This window comes from Astyanax mexicanus, chromosome 2, assembly GCF_023375975.1.
Source record: "Astyanax mexicanus isolate ESR-SI-001 chromosome 2, AstMex3_surface, whole genome shotgun sequence".
NCBI lineage: Eukaryota > Metazoa > Chordata > Actinopteri > Characiformes > Acestrorhamphidae > Astyanax > Astyanax mexicanus.
The window spans coordinates 60,703,214-60,724,365 of NC_064409.1; the positions used below are offsets into that span (position 1 = coordinate 60,703,214).

Genomic DNA, 21,152 nt, shown 5'->3' on the forward strand with positions numbered 1-21,152 from the left:
GTGTGTGCGCCTGCATTAACCATAAACTGAACATTGAAAAATAATATGATGTTAGTGCAGGTGAGTCACTCTGAATGAACTTATGAACTTATGAACCATGAAACTTAGCATCAGAAACTTTAACTGTGTGTGTGTGTGTGTTTGTGTGTGTGTGTGTGTGTGTTCAAATGCATGAATCACAGTATTTGATGGTTACTGTGTGCTCCGCGCAAATGAATTTCTTGCATGTGTGGCAAGTGGTGTTGGACTTCCTGTCCTTGTTGGCGGGGCAGGACTGGCACCTCTTCCTCTTGCTGCTCCTGGAATCTCCTCCCTGGTTTGTATCACAGGATGATGATGTGAGTGTTGGCTGAAGCCCTTTCACCAAACGAACAGACGCTTCGGTTCGGGGCAGCCTCTTTCGTCTTTCGATATAGGGAGAAACCAGAGACTTGCCCAACTCCTCCAGAAAAAGCCTCCTCTTGAAAGGTTTTTCTCCATTCCATCCTGGATCTATTTCAGTCCACACTACATATGCGTTGTATGCCGAAACGTCCAGCATGTTGTAGAACACAACCATTGGCCACCTTTTTGTCCCCCGCTTGCATGTGTATGTGCCGGTGACCTTGTCCAGGTTGTCAACACCACCTTTGTTCTTGTTGTAATCCAGGATCATGTCTGGCTTCTTGTCCTCCCTACTGCTCACACCAGCATCCCTGTGGAGAGTTGACATCAGAATGACATTTTTGTTCTTTTTGGGACAGTAGGAGACAACTGTGGTTCTTTCTGAGAATGCAAACTTGGATGAGAGAGGAGCCCTGTCTTTCGTTCCAAGAAGAGCTAAGGGAAGCTCAGGTTTGTTCTTCCTGACTGTTCCCACCATCGTCAGCTTCCTCTTTAGAAGCTCTTGCGCAAGGTCATAGGAGGTAAAAAAATTATCACAAGTTATGTTGTGCCCCCGAAGACCCTTGGTCATGTCCAGGACGACCCGCTTGCCCTGGTTCTTCTCTGGCACTCCGGTGGCAGATTTTCCGGTATATATTTGCATATTCCATGCATAGGCAGTTTTTGCATCACAAGCTGCCCATATTTTGATCCCATATTTTCCAGGCTTGCTTGGCATGTACTGCCTGAAGGGACAGCGGCCTCTGAAAGGGACTAGCCGTTCATCCACTGTCACCTCTGGCCCAGGATTGTACACAAAGGGTAAATTTTCCACCCATTTGTCCCAAACCTCCCTGATGGGAGCAAGCTTGTCATTCTCACGACGAGCAACTCTGGTCTCCCTGTTGTCAAAACGTAGCACTCTTGATAACACATGAAAGGCTTGAAGGGACATTGTGGCACGAAAAATAGGGCGTCCTGACTCACTATCCCATAAGCTGGCCGTAGCTTCATTACAGGATCTGTACACCCCCGCAAGAAGCAACAGTCCCATGTGCGCATCTAGCTGTGTTTTGTCCATCTCCGTCCAGCTATCACCAAACACTCTTCTCCCTTCCATGTTGGTCATCTCAAGTAGGATACTCTGAATAGGTCGTGGAAAGAACAGTTCAAACGTTGACTTGATGTCTTGGGCGTGTGACACAGCGTATCTAGTAGGCCCTGGAGTCATTCTGAGGATGTTTTCCATCGGTGCCCTGGCTTGGGTTTGAGGAGGGCTTGATAACCATGAAATGTCACTTTTTTTTGACTTGAAGACCTCTCCTTGAGCATCTGTGACATCTGGGTCCTCCTCATCAGATGTTTGGTCTTGTTCAGGGTCATACTGAACATCATCCTCCTCCTCAGACACATCCTCCTCAGCTTCACTTCCCTCTCTCTCCTCAAGATCACCATCATTACCAAAGATATGATCTAGCACCTCATGAACAGAATACCTTTTGCTCATGTTGACTGATACTCCTACAGAATTCAACTAATAATATCCCACCAAACCCTCTTTATATGTGCCAATGTTTGTTTATAAACAATGTATCAATATGCTGTGAGAAAGTTTTAGTTCACGTGGGGGGTGGTGTTTGTGTGTGTGTGTATGTGGGCCAATGTTTATAAACAATGTATCAATATGCTGTGAGAAAGTCTTAGTTCACGTGGGGGGTGGTGTGTGTGTGTGTGCCTGTATGCATTTTCTATATGTCTCTGTGTCTGTGCATGTGAAAGAAGCCTGTGTGTGTGTGTGTGGGCCATAATTGGGCATATTGGGCCACAATTGATCCTCAGAGCAACCCATAGCTTTAAGGTGATGCATAAAACAGCCAGTAGTCTCTGCCGGGTCATTTTTGACCCGTAACACCACAGATGTAACTTTTTTTTTTTGAGACCTTTAGAATTTACTAAAATGGTAAAAATGTATATTTCTACATTCAATCAGGTGTGTCTGAGGATTAGATGAAGCCTCATTCCAGAACAAAAAAGCAAATGGTAATTTTTACACATTTAAACTTGAAAACGGGTCAATTTTGACCCGAACACAATAGAAGGGTTAAATATGAAAAAAAATAAAGAAGACTTGCATTTGCGTCCTGCCTCATCCTCTTCGTTACAACATTGTCAAGATATACAAATATATCTCAATGTTTTCCAATAATTCACTACTGTTCCTACATTAATGATATTTAATGCTGTTTTTGACACTCTATTAAGAGTTTATTAAACATTTACAAAGAGCCACTCCAATAAAAATGAGTCTAAAACCAGGTTGTGTTTGAATGCATCTCCCTCTAAGATGAAGCAGATATTCCCTCTATTCTCTCTCCTTCTCTCTCTCTTTCTCTTGCTAATCTGCTGCAACCCCTGTCCCCCTTTCTTCTCAGATCAAGGTGCACATAATAGGTAGCCCTGAGGGATCTCAGAATTCCTAATTAACCCTTAAGACCTCTAAATTCAAATTTCTTGTTAGTAGGTAGGAGTCCCTATAAAAAAACACCTTAAGGACATTAAGGACAACCCTTTTAATGAATGCATTCAGCTGACACATTGTGCAAATGCACACAACCAGCCTGGTATGCCTAGTCCCTGTGGGTATGTAGAGCATATCAATATGCCTATAGAAGTGGACATTGTGGTGCTTTATCCAGTACTTTTGGGTTGAGTTGGGGAGTTAAGTATGATGTGGGGTGGTGGTCATTCTTAATCCTCAACCTCTTCATTAAAGGAGCATTCCTTGAGAAATGAGAGCTAGCATGTGAAATAGCTACAGCAGTCCAATTTCAAAACACCACCCCTCCTCAGATGCAAAGCTCACTCAGGTTGCCAAGTTGAGGAGGCTCAAACTACAAAATCCAGCGCAAGACAAGTTCATTAACTTCTAGCAGCTACACACAGACCACTGTTATGAATGAGAACACTAAATTTTTTAAAAATTAATTTAAACACCAGTCCCTAGTAAGCTAAACTAGTGGTTGTGATAAACTACCTGACTAAATTAGCTAGCTAATTAGCTTACCTGTTCAGGAGAAAAGTAGCCAGCTCTGCATTGATCTTGTAGTCTTTTTTTTAAGCTCTAAGTCTTTTCCACCTTTCAAACTCACTGCCAATATTCACTGTTGTTTTATAATTTTTTCTTGGTCACTGAGCTTTTTTAAAAAATGCCGAGGCTTTTAAGGCTGTGTAGCTGCTAAGGATTTGGTTGAAGCAGCCCTGCTTGCTAGCTTCCATGCTGCAGCACCACTGTCTCACTGTTGTGTACATACTGGCCACCTCAGGGGTGGAGTAAGTGTTGGGGAACGAGCAGAAGGCTGAGTCAAAGGCCAAAACAAACTGCTGCCAGTGCTTTAATTCAGCATTTCTTAATATCTAATGCTACATCCTGATTATTTTATCATTTACTAATAAAAATACAATCCTTATTGGTCCTAAGAAGTAAAGTTAGTGTTGGTTAAACTGGTATGAATGGGTCAGACACAGCAGTGCTGCTGGGGTTTTTAAACACTCAATGTATCCACTCTATAAAACACTCCTGCCTATAGCTACTCACTCTTGTAGATGTAAGTCAGAGACAGAAGCTCTGTGTTGCTGCACAGTTTATGTTGGTCCTTTTCTACTTTCTCATTGGTGCTCATTTGTAGTCACTCACAGGATGCTGTGCACAGAATACTATTAGTGGACAACTCTCAGACAAGCAGTGACACTGCTGAGTTGTTTGGAAAAAATTAAGAGACCATTTCCATTTCGGAATCAGTTTCTCTGATTTTGCTATTTATAGGTATATATTTGAGTAAAATAAACACAGATTTAATAAACTATGCACAACATTTCTCCCAAAGTATCTCCCAAAATATTGTCATTTAGAGCATTTTTTAGCAGAAAATGAGAAATGGCTGAAATAACAAAAAGATCCAGAGCTTTCAGACATCAAATAATGCGGGGAAAAAAAAAAAGTTCATACTCATAAAGTTTTAGAGTTCAGAAATCAGTATTTGGTGGAAAAACCCTGGTTTTTAATCACAGTTTTCATGCATCTTGCATGCATGTTCTCCTCCACCAGTCTTACACACTGCTTTTGGATAACTTTAGGCCACTCCTGGTGCAAACATTCAAGCAGTTTAGCTTGGTTTGATGGCGTGTGATCATCCATCTTCCTCCTGATTATATTCCAGGGGTTTTCAATTTGGTAAAATCAAAGAAACTCATAATTTTTATTATTATTTTTTATTATTTACTCTTATTTTATTTATTTATTTTTGTCCCAGAGATGTATATCACAGTGAATTATTGCAATAACAGCAATAACAGTGCATTTGTTTTTTTAATATATCTCGCAGTCTTGATAGAGACCTTCAAATGTCAGTGAGGATTTTCAAACTGCGTCTGAGATATTTACTAATTTTTATATTTTCTTTCGCCCTAACAAGTCTATCTGTATGCCAAAAGCCATGTTAGATATGAAAACTTGATTGGTGCCACATACATTCATGTGCTCAAGTGGGTCTTCTTAGCCATCTTGATTATTATGCAAATCTGTTACTTCCTGGCACTCCATTCTGGCAGAGATGAACACAGCCATATTGTACAGAGCAGAAATTAATTTGGTCAAAGTAGATTGCGCAAATCCGATGAAGTGGGGACTGGAATACATTATTCAAATATTCCTGCTTCTGAGCACAAACAACACGATAGATAATTATAAATTGACCCCAAATCATTTCAGATGTCGTTCTTCATGAAGGGAATGTCCCAAACGTGGTTTTCCATCATCTGTCTCACTATTGGTTTCCTCTCTCTCTCTCTCTCTTTCTATCTATTTCTCTCTCAGCCTCAGCCTTCATACTTGAAGCGGCAGTCAGTCAGTGTGTGTATGTGTGTCTGTGTGTGTGTGTATGAATCTGTCCGTATGTGCGAGCTGTACGTATATCATGCTGGCGTGTGTCTGGCAGCGGCCGTGTCTCAGCTGAAGCCCGCCGGCGGTCCCTCAGGGGTCTCTATGTGTACAGGACTGTGCTCTGTCTACCTGTGCTCTTAGCTTCCAGACATGGCCATCTCTCTCGGGGGAATGACCTCTATGCTCACGCTCGCCAGCTTTTTGCTTCTGTCACAGAAGAAAAGTGCCAGCTGACGGATCACCCGGCTTTGATGCCAGCGGCTCAGCAGCCACACAGTCACAGCCGGAGCTGCAGACATTAAAGCATTAGAGTGACTAGACTGCCTTTGAAGTAAGAGAAATTCACATTTTCTCGCATTCTTTGATGGGGCATCTAAGGCACCGGCAGATTTACTCAAATGTGTTTTAATCATGTCATCTTCATCCATGGAGGAAGACTTTGGAGCTGGGTCATTTTTTTTTTTTTGTTACACTGAGAAAAAAATGAAGCGCAAATATAGCAACTACGATTCAGTGTAGTATAATAATAACCAAGAAAAGTAAGTACAGATTTGTACTTAAAAGAGTATAAAGGTTGTCGCTGGGACTGTACCTTATTTTAAGGTACAAAAAAGTACCTTTCAGTGAAAGTCCTTTTTTGTACCCATGTTTTTTGTGCCAGTAAAAATGATAAAGATTATAAACATTAACTGAATATGTGTCAAGAACTTTATGATCCAAAATTGTCTGGCTTTCAAATAAAAAAATGTATTATTAAAATATACATTGTTTATTAGTACAGTGATACAGAATACTGAATGTACCTTTTGTCTGGTTAAATGATACAAATCTGTACTTACTGCTGTCAGAAATTACTTTGTACTTCAGAGGGAACAAATCTAACCCTGTAAAGACCAGTATCATACCATTGAGGGTACAATTATAAAGAATGTACCTTTGAGTACAAAAAAGTACTCATATCGTACCTCTGTTTTTTAGAGTGTAATATAATTATTAACAGTAGCATAACAGTAATACAATGGTCCCACTTAATAATAATAATAAGTGTGTCACATCTTAGCCTGTGTCTGTCTTGTGTTTTTTCCTCTTTTGGTTCCATGTGCTTCTGCCCTCTGTTCTCTTGTCTTGTGTTCCCAGCAATGTGAACACTTTTAAAGCACGTGGCCCTGTTTTGTTACTATCCTGTCTCTGCCATAGCCCCACCCAAGCCATTAGAGTTGCCACCTTGTGTCTTGTGTTTGTAACTCCGCCCCCTCGTTTCCTTGCCCAGGTGTTCCTTACCCTCCTCGTGTATTTAAGAGCCTCTTGTTTTTAGGGTTCCTTGTGGAGTCTTTTGTATGCTTTACAGAGCTATAGACATTAAAGCATTAGAATGACTAGACTGCCTTTGAAGTAATAGAAATTCACATTCGCATCCAAGGCACCGGCATATTTACTCAAATGTGTTTTAATCATGTCATCTTCATCCATGGAGGAAGACTTTGGAGCTGGGTCATTTTTTTGTTACACTGAGAAAAAAGTGAAGCGCATATATAGCAACTTGCCCAAGCCTTAGAGATGTCACCTTGTGTCTTGTGTTTGTAACCCTGCCCCCTCGTTTCCTGTCCCAGGTGTTCCTCACCCTCCTCGAGTATTTAAGCTTGAGTCTTTTGTGTGCCTTACATGCTGTGCATTGGTTTTGGGTTCTTTGTGTTCACCTAAACAGGTTTGTGTTTTTTTTGTGCTCACTCTGGTCTCAGTTTTTTTTTGTTTCTTGTTTTCTAAGTATTGTTATATTAATCTAGTTTTGTAATCTTTAATCTTTTCAGTCTAGTTTGCTTAATCTTCCTTATTTTGTTTTGCATTTACTCGTGTTTGCTCTTTGTTTTATTTGCTGTGGTTTTCAGTTTTATATAATACAAAGTTAAAACCTGCATTTACGTCCATCATTTCAGAAGGAAATGAGATTAGAAGTAGTTTGTTTGTTTGTTAGAGGTGTTAGGAGAGCAAGGAGTTTCTTAAAGATAGCAAGAGACACTTTAGAGCTGTTATTTTTTTTAATACAATATTTTTTTTATTATGCGACCTTCCATGGATTAGTTGCCCTTCTTCGACTATAGACTAGTTTATATATATATAATTACTGTTTCTATATATAGTGTCATTTCTATTTCTATATATAGTATATTTCTATATACTGTTACTACTATTATTATTATTGCTATTAAGTTTATTACTATTACCGTTAACCATCATTATACATTTAATTATTCTTATTACCACCACTTTTACAGTTGTATCAGTATGCCTGAACATAATAGTAATATTGTATAGATTTTTTTTTTTTTTTTTTTTAACAAATAGTATATTGTAGTATAGTAGTATAAGTAGCTTTGATCAGAAGAAGATGGATCCTCCGTTTATATGTCTTGGTTCCTTCCAATGTTTTTTTGTCCAGGTTTTTAGAGAGTTTCCCCTTTCCACTTTCACTTTGGCTTTGGTCTTATGTTTCATGTTTTGTGTGCTCTTGTTTGATCCATTGTCCTGCTACCTAATCAAACAAACTGCTACACATTATCCTCTATTATACAGTACACTGACAGCAGAATGGGTCACACAGAAAAGCTCACTGTCTTTAAAAAATATGGCACTGTCACAGAACACCATCTTTAATCTTTGCCTCTGTTAAAATGTCATTTTTTTCATTTCTGCCCTGCTAGGTCTGCCCCAGCCATCTGCAAGTGCTAGTACTGTTGTATGGTATTGTGAATCAGCAGCAGGACCACTATTAATACATTTGAAGGTCTTAAGCAACATCAGGACAAGGACTGTGTGTAAGATGCTACATAATCCGTGTTTCCATGGCTAAGTGGGGGCACACAAGCCCAAGGTCAGTATGTGTAATGCTGAGGGTCAGCTGAAGTGGTGTAAAGCATGCCGCCACTGGACTCTGGAGTGGCGGAAACGTGTTCTCCGCAGCGATGACTCACACTTCAACATCTGACAGTCTGATACACGAATCTGGATTTGGCTGATGGTGGAGGAATGCCACCTACCAGACTGCGAAGTACCAACAGCAAAGTTTTGAGGAGGAAAGATGATGCTGTGGGCTGTTCTGTTTTCCAAAGTTTCAGCTCAGCCCTTAACTTTCAGTCATTTTAAATAAAAAAAATCTACAGCATGCTAAGGTGACTTATTCAACTGCATCAATCCAACATTATAGCAACAGGTTGGAAAATGCCTATTTTGAGGTCCACTATGACATGGTTTGATATATACTGTATGGTGTGAAGGAGATTAAATGGTGTGTACAAAGGCATTCACCATACACACCTGCAGTCTTTTGGGATGAATTAAAATGTCATTGTGAACCAGACCTTTTTATCCTACATCACTGTCTGAACTCACACATATTGTTTTTGTTATTTTTTTGAATTGGCACAAATTCAGACGGCTAAACTCTGAGAAAAACTTGTGAAAAGCAATCCCATAATTCCATATAGGTATGATTGCCTTCCAAATTGGGTATAAAATGGGGTAAAATTAGATTGTCAATCAATTATTGAAAAAAAAAAAACTTTATTAATATTAAAAAATATATAATTGTGGTTAATCAAATTATGTAACTGTATATAACATGAACTTTATATTTTGTTTGTATTTGTGGTTAGTGATCAGCTGCATTTAACACATTTATGACACATATCAAATTTCAAATTTGATAGAAGTGTATTAAGCAGATCTTCTCATCCTAGATCAATGTCTAAAATCACACTTTTTTTTTTTTCATTATTATTATTGAATTGGCACAAACTCAGACTCAAACTATAAAATCTTGTGAAAAGCCATCCCAAAATCCCATATAGGTATGACTGCCTTCTAAATTGGGTAGGAAATTGGGTAAAATTTGATTATCAATCATTTATTTTTAAAAACTGAATGGGATTGATTATTGTGATAAATCAAATTATGTAACTTTATACAAAATGCACTTTATTAATTTGTTTGTATTCATGGTTCAGATGCTACTGCATTTATAACATATCAAATTAACACATTTGATAGAAGTGTATATTTTAAAATCTGGGGTCCCCAAAAAGAAAAAAAAAAAGTACTTTAGAGAAAAAAATGGTTGTTTTCCTTTTTCTTTGATGAAGACATTTGTCAAGTGAAGGACTTGGAGAGCAGACGCAAATGCGAGTTTATAAATGTATTAAACAGAAACCAAAATAAACATAACAAGGCAAATAAACAGACAGAGTAACTATGAGAACTACAGAATACACAAATACTAAAAAATATAGACTTAAAATGAGCTAACCTAGCTAAAGTTAGCTAAAACATTCCACACTGAAATAAAGTAGTTAAAATTAGCTAACCTAGCTAATGTAAGCTAAACATTCCCCACTTAAATAAAATAGTTAACAGTAGCTAGCCAAGCTAACGTTAGCTAATACATTCCCCACTGAAATAAAGTAGTTAGAATTAGCTAACCTAGCTAATGTTAGCTAAAACATTCCCCACTTGAATAAAATAGTTAATATTAGCTAACCTAGCTAATGTTAGCTAAAACATTCCTCTCTGAAATATAGTTAGAATTAGCTAACCTAAGCTAACGTTAGCTTAAACATACCCACTGAAATAAAGTAGTTAAAATTAGCTAACATAGTTAACCCGCTAGCTAACAACGTTATTTCACTGTCGAACATCTGTCAGTTTAGCTTGCTAGCTACCATTACCTGGTACCATTATCATTATGTGGTGCTCACCACTTTTTACATAAAAAAAAAAATAAACAACATATCCCTTCATGTTCAGACAGCGTAATTTATTAAAAACTTTGTCCATCTTATTCCGTATATATTTCTGTTGCCGTATTTCACTCTGCTTTCATCATTTATTTTGGGAAATCATGTTGTTTCTGGCTAAATTTGCTCTCCCCCATATTTTTTTTTTCTCTATTCATACAAATGAGCCTTATTGGCATAACAGTAAACTGAAATGCAGTGAAGCATTTTCCCTGACATTTACCAAAGGCTTGGACAACACAGACCCGATTAAACACACGTCAGGCTGAATCACCTCCTCCCTCTGCTTTTCCCGCAAACCACTCACCAACAAAAAACCCACTTCAGCTGACCAATAATTACCTCCACAATGCCTGTACTAATGCCAGTGTTTAATAGCTGCTGCTGTGGTTATGACACAAGACCTCATATCCACACATGAAGCCGTAATTTTCATTGGTATTCTACTAAGCATCAAGTCTCTGAATATTTGCATGAAGCCTCAGCCCTGGTTTCCTTTTGGAACCATCAGTAATCTGTCCTTAATAGCCTGATTTGTTAATAGTCTTCTTCATAACATCACATTACAAACTTTTTCTGATGTCAGTAACTGAAAAAATACTATAATTCAGTAAGTCACAGTTCCAACTAAGCAACTTAACGACAGTGTTTGCAAATATTTGGTGGAAATATGGTTTTAGAAAACACCTGTGTGACTTAATGATAGTTACCTCCATGGTTCAGACTATGGTTTAGGGAAACACTATTTCCCTATTACCCAACCCACTCATTAGGATTCCGCTATCACTAGTGATGCCCCAACACCAGGACGGTGTAGACTAGCACCTGCCTCCTCCGATACATGTGAAGTCAGCCACCACCTCTTTAAGAACTGCTGCTGATGCAGCCGTGTAGCATCCCAGCGCACTCAGAGGAAAACGCAGTGGCTCGGTTCTGATACATCAGCTCACAGATGGCTCATGGTGATCGACATCACCCTTTGGAGTGATGTGGGTAGAGAGCACCATTTACCCACCCAGTAAGAGCAAGGCCAATTGTCCACTCTCTCAGCGCTCCGGTAGCCAATGGCAAGCTACATAAACAGGATTTGAACCAACAAGCTTCCAATTATAATGGCAGCAATCAGCCCACTGGACCACTCGAGGCCCATAATGGAGCATTATTAATGAAGTTAGGAAATCTGTGACAATCTGAGTCTGCTGTTTGGAACATTTTCTTCTTTCTAATCAGGGATATTCATTTTTTTATCAGGGATATAATATTTTGTCATAAAACAAAACAGGGCTGTCTATTATCTCTTTTCAGTTTTTCTTTCCTTCCCCAACTTCTCAGAAGTAGAAAAGAAAAAAAAAATCTAAATATTTCACTGTCAATAAAAATAAATGTACAAACAAGTTTAGATAATTTCTATTGGTCGATTTTGACACCATATTATACATGGTTTCTGTTATTTTTTGTGCTGTCGGGTGGCAACCATATAAGGATGGATTTCCATTTTTGAGTCTTGGTTCCCATTGTGAAAAGCACTATATATTGTAAATATATTTAAATTTAAACAGAATCACACCAAAAAGTAAAAATGGAAATACATTTTATGTTTTGTTATAGAAAAGATACAATATACCAACTTCACACTTTATAGCTGCACAGCTTCAGTATATGAAGTGCTGTTATGAAAATAGCGACATTTTGGGAGGACGTCTGAAACCTCTTCTATTGCTCATCCTATATTTATACAGTGTATGATCTCTACCTTGTTCAGGTGTTTACAAGGAGACTTCACAACCCTCCTCTACCCTGTCTTCCCCCTTCAACTCTGCTATCTCTCCTTCCTGGCTTCATTTATCAAAGCGGGAGCAGCAGAAGTGCAGAAGAAAGCACCAGAAACATATTTTAAATCAATGATAAAATCTGCTAAAAACCCAATGAATTGTTTTGTGTATTATTGATCCAAACACTACAAACAATTCATTGGGTTTTTAGCAGATTTTATCATTGATTTAAAATATGTTTCTGGGACAGAATTTTGACCTTAAGTTTCAAATACTGTTGTCTCCTCCTTTTGACTAGAAATTGGAAATAACGCAAAGATGGCGGCCAATGGTCCTACTGAGAATCTGACCAGATATAAATGATTAAAAAGGCAACAAATGAAAGGATGGATGAATAGACTGATTTTTTTTTTCTTTTTTTGGCAACACACAGATATAATGATGTGAACATAAAATAAAACATGTACTCAACATGAGAATATAATTTGGGTCAATATAAATTGTGGCTGTGTGCACAGATTGGGGTATAAATGCTGGAATAAAGTTGAAATAGTTGTTTTTTTTTTTCTCTGTTGCTTAACCTGCTCATGCAAATTATCTCTGAGGAGAAAAATAGATATCATTATTATCTCTAATATAATATAAAATAATAATAATAAAGTTCCTACTCCAGAGCTATCTTTCATCTCAAATGATTAGATTCCAAATTACCCATTTCAATTTCCTTATGAAACATTTAGGATTCTGGAAATATACCCTAAAGATATAGCCCATACATTAAATTCTCATTTGAATTTCTTTACGCGAGATGCGGATCATTCATAGTGACTCGGATCTGCTAATAGAGAGTGTATCAAGCATTAATGGTGCTGATAATCAGTAATGTACGATTTCTGGAAGCTTCAGCTTCTACAGTGAATCATTAATGACTAATTTAAGGAGGTTTCATCATGTATGTGGCACAGATCTTTTATTTTCAACAGCCTTCGGTCACACTGTACGAGAGATAACAAGATCTTAATAGGATCATATATCAGGCTACGCTGCTGGTGCCTGACTGGCAAAGACGTATGCATACGCATTTCTCTATTTTCTTACATTTAGCTTTGAAGAAACGCTTTCCTATGGATGTAGCACTTCAAAATGTACCACCACTAATCCACATTTATATATATTATTTTATATTTGACAAAAGCAAAATCATGGGAAATTTATATTTAATTGTACTATGTTTGATAGAATATGGTAGAGTTTTGCTCTATAATATATTGTGTCGTTTAAATACATAATCAGCATTTTATCTTAGGATCAATATGTGGTTCAGTTTTAGTTCATGGTCTTTGCACTCTAAAAATTTATTTTGTGTTTTAGCCAGGAGAATAAATATTATTAAGTTGAGTGAACTTACCGGTCAGTACAACTCAATAAAATGAATTCAGAAAGCTTCAACATGAAAACTTAAAAATGTTTGTCGAGCCAATGAAAAAATGTGATCTCAACCAACTTTTAGTTACTACACGTGTCAGTGCTCTTTCTACAGTGTTGGTTCATTGAGCTTTCCTATAGGCTCCTGGCACCATATATTTGCATATTGGGTGTGGTCTCTCCTTTACTTACCATCTTTGTGTTGTCTGTTGCCCAAAGCTACCTTATCCTAGGCGTGCATTAGCATAATATGTGTTGATTGTCAGGCCTCCGTGTTGTAGGTCATAAGAGCAACTTGTCACAGTATGTTGGTTTGAAGTTATACAGTTCACTTTTGTGCTGCTCCTGTATTATGCTGTCAGTATTGGCAGTTCTAAAAAATATTTTGAGTATACCAACATTTATTTATATATGTATATTAAATAAATTAAAATCCATTTTGACAAAAAAAATGTTGAGCTAATTAAACTTTTGCTGTGTGAACAAAACTTAAGAAAAGTTAAGTTGAATAAACATACAATGTTATATATATTATATTTACAACTTAACTGAATCACTGAGTTAATTTGAGTCAATGAATATTTTTAATCAGTGTGGTTCATTCTTGACAGTGGTTTTTAAGTAACTATGAGAAAAATCTACTTGTGATGTGTTTCACCTTGGCTAAGATGGGCCTCAGAGTCTCTTCTTGGTATTCATGCAAAAAATAATTTATCTAATCAGTATCATGTTGACTATTTAAGATATGTATGTGCTTTATGAGGGCTGATTATGTACTTTAACAACTGACAGAATACTTGCATATATATTGTATAGCCAAAATCTTTCTATTTAAATAATTTATATAATATCTAATTGTAACTAATTGTAAAATCTGTTCTAGGTGCTTGTCTGGTGAAGACGTTTCCATTGGAACTGGAAGTTTCTACAGTTGAAATTATTTGGATTTACTAAAACCAGGTTACCTGAGAACCGTGGGCAATAGGTAAGTTCAGAGTTTTAATTGTGTTTGTATCATTATCTACTGCTTGCTAGATCTAGTGTGTGGGTTTGTGCATGTTGAGGACATTTTTTAAAATTGGTGAATCACTTTGTGATGTGATTGTGATGAATTTGGTTTCATTTGTCCTGAAAATGTTCTCTTTGGTGCAAGTTTATGCTGTGATTGGTGATTATGTAATGCAATTTAATACTGATGAATATTCAGTGTATGTGGATCAAAAATAAATTGGGTTGAGTAGTGCTTACAACTATTAGACAGTGTTCAGACAGTCCGCTGGCACAGACTCTGTTCTGTTGGCATTTTTGTTGCATCTATTAAGAAGACTACTGGGTGTTGTGTTTTTTGAAGGGTTATTAAAAGAGTGCTGCAGCATTTTCTACACAATAATAGAGTATTATAAAGCATTATAAGGCATGTTTGTTGGACTGGCTGTCTGGGCTCCTGACGATTTTATTTCCTTGGTCCTTCCTCGGCTGCTGGATCACAGAGCACACTTACACGAGGAGTCGCTCCAATGAGCTCCTTCAGCATTAATTAGTGTGGTCATTAATCAAGTCCAGTGCAGATAGCTGCTTAATCCTGCTGTAATGCATTTTTCTGGAGGGGAGCTCCGAAAGTTAATTGGATTTGATTGGATATTGCTATGATAGTCCCACATGAAACATCTTTCGCTATTAATTGGAGTATAGATCAATTGTTGCTTTTGATTAAACGTTTTTCTACAAGCATGCACAGCAGACAGAAGTTAGCCAGGAGTCTACTTTTGACATGAACTCTAAAGGTTACCAGCAGCTTTTGGATCCATTCTTTTGGGCTGAGATAGTGTCTGGGGGGATTTGTTCCTTTCTCTTGTTCTTCTTTTTTTTTTTTTGGTGGAGATCCACAAAAAATGACTTGATCTGCCAGCGAGACAATGCAAAATGCCACGCTGCTCATTAAGTGATGGAGTGGGTTGAGGAGCGAGGAAGTGAGGAAGAGAGGAAGTTCAGGTGAAGGCACGGAGAGCAAGATCAGCAGATTTAAATAGCACAGAGAAGCGTCGAAGAAGAAATGTCCGGCCACAGTAGGAGGTGTGTGGACAGCAGTGAAGAATATATGGCAACCAGTAGCTAAGAACCCTTTAAAGGTAACATTGAATGCATTAAATATGTAATTTAAGCTGTTTTTTGATGTAGAAATAATAAGTATTATGACTTTGCTTGCACAGAAAAGCAGATGCATTATTTCAATCCTATCTCTACAACTCTGTTAATTTGCCTGAGAATTAAATATAGCTTGCCATTTCAAAAATGCTAAAATCTGCTTTTATTTGTTGCTATCTAGAATTGTGGTATCTAAAGAGACGGTAGCTACGTTAGCATTTAGCTTAGCATTTCTTAGGATTCTACTATTTTGAGCCTGATACTTTTCCTTCTAATGTGTGCGTATCTCCAGGGCTTGGTTTCCCAAAAACTTATTAGCAAATGACAGAGAGATGATTCCTTATACCGAACACTCTCTCTCTCTCTCGATGTTATTCTTAATGCAAAGAAGCTTTTGGGAAAGTGGGCTTAGTTCGGTTGTCAGCTGAGGTAGTCCATTTTTTGTTTTTTAGAGAAGCGGTCAATCGATGGAAGATATGGTAAATACTAGCATTTGCAAATGCCTAGCATTAGCTTTTAGCCTAGCACATATCCCTGTTTCTTTCCCTGATTTCCCTTGCATGAAGACTTGAGGAGTCTGAGAAAAATGGCGCTGTCCCGAGGCATGGTTTATAAAGCAATCCATATTTCCAAAACTAGAAGAGTCTGGTAGTGATGTGCTTTTCTCCAGTGTTGCAAGTTTTAATAACACCAAATCCTCCAAAAGTGGCTGTCATGTTTCACAGCTTCTCTAGGTTTGATTAGGATTAGAGAGGCTTTTGAAATATGTAAATGTTGGGAGTTGTAAATATAACAAGTCAACACTATAAGGAAGCAGTTTATAGATTTAGGAATTAAACCATCCTACAGAACAATGCAGGTTACACAGCAATGTTTGCAGTTCTCAGGATATCAGTTTCCTGTTGAAAACTCATTATTCAACTTGGCCAAGTAATGGTAAATACAGTTTAGGGCACCTTTAGGGAAACATGAGTAAAATGATGCTCATCAAGTACTTATTACAGACTGACACATTTCTCCGTCCTGCCGCTGTCAATCTGAACTAAGATTCCTATGATCTCTTTCTCCCTGACGACTCTGTCAATTTCCCACCAACCACCAACAAAATATATATATATATATATATATTTTTATGCTCATCATCCCGGGGAATACTTATTCACATTACCTGTGAATGATAAATTCGCTGTGTATTTAAACCCTGTCTGTTCCATTGTGTTGTGGTGTTGCATGTTATTGGTAGAAAGCTAAGAAAACCAACCTGGTTGATGCAGTTATTTCTGTTTCTCTTCTGGTTAAAATGTATTTGCTGAATGGAACTATGGTTTGGCCTTGATAATCTGTCCCTGGTAAGGCTACACTATCTTTGCAAAGTATTGCCAACTATGTTGTTGCATACTGACCATTCTATTTCCGTCTGTTGGTAGTTGTATATGATCCTCTACTTGATCCTGATTCTCATTTCTCCTTATAGGCTTGGTTTTAACTCCCAAATTAAGACTTGGAATTAAGACTTATCCACCATCTGTGATCATTTTCTTATTAAACCTTTACCTTTATCTACAAGTGTCTGGTCTGTTTCTTCAGTATTACATTGTGTGTGCCCCCCAGCTCTCTTCTGCAACATGAGCTAAACTTAGGAAAGTGCATGCGAGGCATGTCTCAAAACAAACTCCAGCTAACAGTTTTTGGTTTGTAATATGTTTCCTGGACAGACCCTTCACAACAAGGCAAGCAAATCAACCAATTGACCAGGGCTCTGAGCTGGCTTTGAGGTTCATAGACAATCATTGGCTATGAATTTAATGCAGTGACAAGACAATGCAGGAACGTCCATCAGAATCCCCCTCAAGAGGGCACAATCCCCCACAAGTTGCTGACAGTAGCCATCCAGCCAGGTTAGTGATTCCTGCAGGCGGCAAAATATGTATTTTGCTTTGGGCTTCCAAATGCTTTGAAACAGCCTTGTCCCTGTGTGTTACAATAAACCTAATTACAAAATAATTTTTGTACATGTTTTTAGAATGGTTTGGGTTTATTGGTTTTGGTTTAACGTTTTTAAATGTCATTTGTGTCAATGCTTTAATTTTATTTTTTTTGGGAATATTAAACTTACTTTAACATTTCCCTAATGTTAATGTTATTCATCTACTTGGGAGTGTTAGGTGATAAACATTCTAACATAATAACATTGTGATGCAAAGCATTATTATGTCACATGTTTATTTCAGAACATTCTTGGAACATTATTTCTTGTAATATCACAGGTAACTTTCCTGGAACGATTTCAAAAAAGGTGCTAAACATTCTTTGACATTCTCTGTTAGTAGGGCTTACATTACAGTCTCAGTTTAGAGCGCACTGAGGCTCTACTCTGGTTTTACATATATGTATATATTTTACAGATTGCGTTAAAATTGAATATTAGTTTAACAAAGAAAATATAAGCACACAGGGTGCTCTCGTTGTTTTATGAATCCGCCCACGTAAGTTTCTATTCTCTCGCTCTGATTTTTTTTTCTGCTCTTTGGTGTGGAAGACTCTTTGATGTAAAATTATGAATAACTTTTTTTTTTTCATTATTTGAGACATTTATGTCTATGTGCAGCAGCTTCTGTGGGCTATGCTGTGAATAAGTGCTTCCTCTCCACTTGCTGGTACTCCGGCGCTGAAGCACCTTGTCTATCAGTAGTGTGACATAGCACCTGTTCCTCTCTGGTGTAAATGTGACTTTTCACCGTGTGTTTTGATGGGAATGGGATTCACACACTTGCCCTCTTTTCCTGGGGGGAATTCGGGCCGTGTTGTTTAGAAGAGAGCTAAGAGAGCACCTCAGAAATAAGAGCAATGAGGTTTTCCTGCACTCTATTATGAACCTGTAATGAATAGCCGGCTCTGGGACGGATCCGAGTGTGTTTCCTGCGAGACGGATGATGAGGAGGCTTATGGTTTTTAATAAGCATCTAAGACCATGTCCTCCTCTTTCACCATTTCCCTGTAAGCCCTCGCCAGCTGCTGTATAATAAGGCCACTTCCAGAAACCCACACGTGCACACACGCTAGCGCACACACACACACACACACACACACACACACACACACACAGAAGCTTGAAGAGTAAGAGATCAGCTCTGTTTTTTCCCTGCCAAGCATTCAAGTCATTCAATTCCCTGCACACATTACTAGTCCACATTACTTAGCCGTGCCCTGCTCACAATGCCCGGACTGTTTATTGCTGTTTGAATGCTTGTAGGTGCACCGAAATTGAACCCCTGACTCACTCCAATCCATTCATCCTTGTAAGGGACATGGCTTATCATCAGAAGGAAGCTGGGGAAGGTTTTGTTCATGCCTGTAAATACATGATACCTCAGAGAGCTGTCAAAGTCATAAAGGAAAAAGAAAATATATTTTTTTTCTTATTTTTTGTCTATTTCTTGTATAGGAAAATCCCTTATTTCTAATATTATCTAGCAACTGAGTTGTTTTATGTTTACAAAGCTGAACTGCTTGAATTTTTGCACCAGGATTGGCCACCCAAGGTCACCCAAAAGCAGTGTGCAAGACTGGTGGAGCAGAACATGCCAAGAAACATAAAAGCTGTGATTAAAAATCAGGCTTTTTACACCAAATTTCTTTCTTTCTAAAGAAAGTATTAGTGATTTTTTTTCTAAATGATTACAAACTTGTTTTTTAGGGTTTGAAAGCTCTGCATCTTTTTTTTTTTTGTTTGTTAATTTGATCATTTTTTAATTTTCTCTAAATGATAATATTTATTATTTTATTGAAATTTATAATAAATGCTGTCATTATTTTATAGAATAAAACAACAATGTTAATTTTACTCAAATACATACCTGTTAAAAGTAAAATCAGAAAATCTGATCATTTAAGTGGTCTCTTATTTTCATAAAGCTGTATTTGTACAATTATAGAACATAATGATTTTTGTCCTTAAAAGAACGTTACTTGATTTTTGCAATCCAATAAAAACTGCAAAAGTAGTATAGGAGATGAAACAGTACATAAAAATATATATATAAACTCATATAAAAAAATTAACATTTAAAAAATATTAATACAAAAATAATTAGCACACTCTCTATATATCTGAACTTCCCAAAAAAATATGAGTAAATGAGAGTAAACACTTAAAATGCTTTTTCAAAAAAGAGATTAAGTGGGATGCATAACTATCTGTGCATTGCTCTGAACTCTTTGCACTAACACAGGTAGTGACTGATAGACGTATGGGAGATAATTACAATGAATTATCAGAAATAACATTCTCAACTATTCTCATAGCAGTAAACCATTGCAGCCATTATTTTGGGTTTAGCACCACACTATACCATATGTGTCAAAAAACCCAACACAACATTAATCTTTCAATGTCACATTATTTAATTGTAAGTTCTTCTAAATATGAACTCTTGGTGGTAAATGTGCCACAATTTGGGTGTAATATACTGGGTAACAGCTCTGCTTTCACTATTGAAGGTGCTTCAATACTATTGAAGCACTATTGAAGTGCTTTTCTGGGCAAGCATGCCATATTGCACCAACATTTGTCCTTAGGCTAAACTCCAAATTTTGCCTCTACATTAGTAGTAGATGTGTAACAAGATCCCAAAAGCTCTGGATAAGAAAATTGTCCAAATTCCATAGATGGAAATAGACCAAATTAAACATTTACAATTTGATCTGCATGTGTCAAAGTTTATTTCCACAAATGTTTAGGCCCAGTATATATCCTGTAGTAATCACTAATGTCACAGTGTCAGATGAGGTGATTGTGGAAGGCACTGACCAGCACATCACCACTGATGTGTTAGTAAAAAAAAACACTTGCCTGATTTAGTCTCCTAACATCACAAGCTGAGCTCCAGGCCTTTTTTGTGATGGTTGATTTAAGAATGGAGGTCTTGATTAGAGCCTGTCCTACTTTTTCTCAACACACACACACACACGTTGGAATTTTCACATCCACGTGTTCGCACTGGACCCCCGCTAACCCCAAGACTTCATTGTGTCATAAAATGGCAAACATAATATAGCTGTGGCACTTTTTAAACTATGTTAAGAGTAATTAGGTCAATGTCCCTGTAGCTTCTCAGAGGGTTTCCAAGGACAGTTATGTCTATCACGGCTTACTGGAGGCGCTGTGACTCACAGCAAGAGAAGCCAACAGACTCCAGTCTGACTTATGGCAGAACAAGGACAGAACAAGAGGATGTTCAATGTTGGTCAGCGTGACACTCCTTCAGACTTGAGTATGAAAGAGAGACGGAGGTTCTGCTGCTTATAGAGATGGACTTGTTGGAGGTCACAACCCAAGTTTTGGTATCTAGAGAGAATCAATAAATAAATGAATCAATGCATAAATTAATAAATACATAATTGGAACAAATGTGTAATGAGTTAGAAGTACATATGATGTGCTGTGTAGAATTATTGAGATTTAATGAATGATGCGATAAAATATTTCACAGTTTTGGTTTTCAATGTATACAAATAAAGTATTAAAATTAAATTAAAATTGCCCACAAAAATGTAATGTTACCTTTTTTCCATTTAGTCTAGTGAACAAGAAATTAGATTTCAGCAATTTTCCAAGTTTTTGTTTTATTTTAGGAACATTTTAAATTGAATCTCAATTTTCAGATTTTTTCTATTTTTGCTTCCTGTAAAAAAATAAAAAATAAATGTTATATAGCTTAA

General features: G+C 37.3%; 1 protein-coding gene across 1 annotated transcript; it reads right to left on the bottom strand.

Annotated features, from left to right (window-relative positions):
• Window positions 1-138: 138 nt before the first annotated feature.
• LOC125799166 (piggyBac transposable element-derived protein 4-like) lies at window positions 139-1,897 on the bottom strand. The gene has a single exon (XM_049475222.1). The coding sequence runs from the start codon at window positions 1,868-1,870 to the stop codon at window positions 164-166; it is 1,707 nt and encodes a 568-aa protein (XP_049331179.1). The 5' UTR covers window positions 1,871-1,897; the 3' UTR covers window positions 139-163.
• Between the last annotated feature and the right edge of the window lie 19,255 nt (window positions 1,898-21,152).

Coding starts and splice junctions, on each gene's coding strand:
- LOC125799166 (XM_049475222.1), bottom strand. CDS start 1,870: ATGAGCAAAAGGTATTCTGTTCATGAGGTGCTAGATCATATCTTTGGT.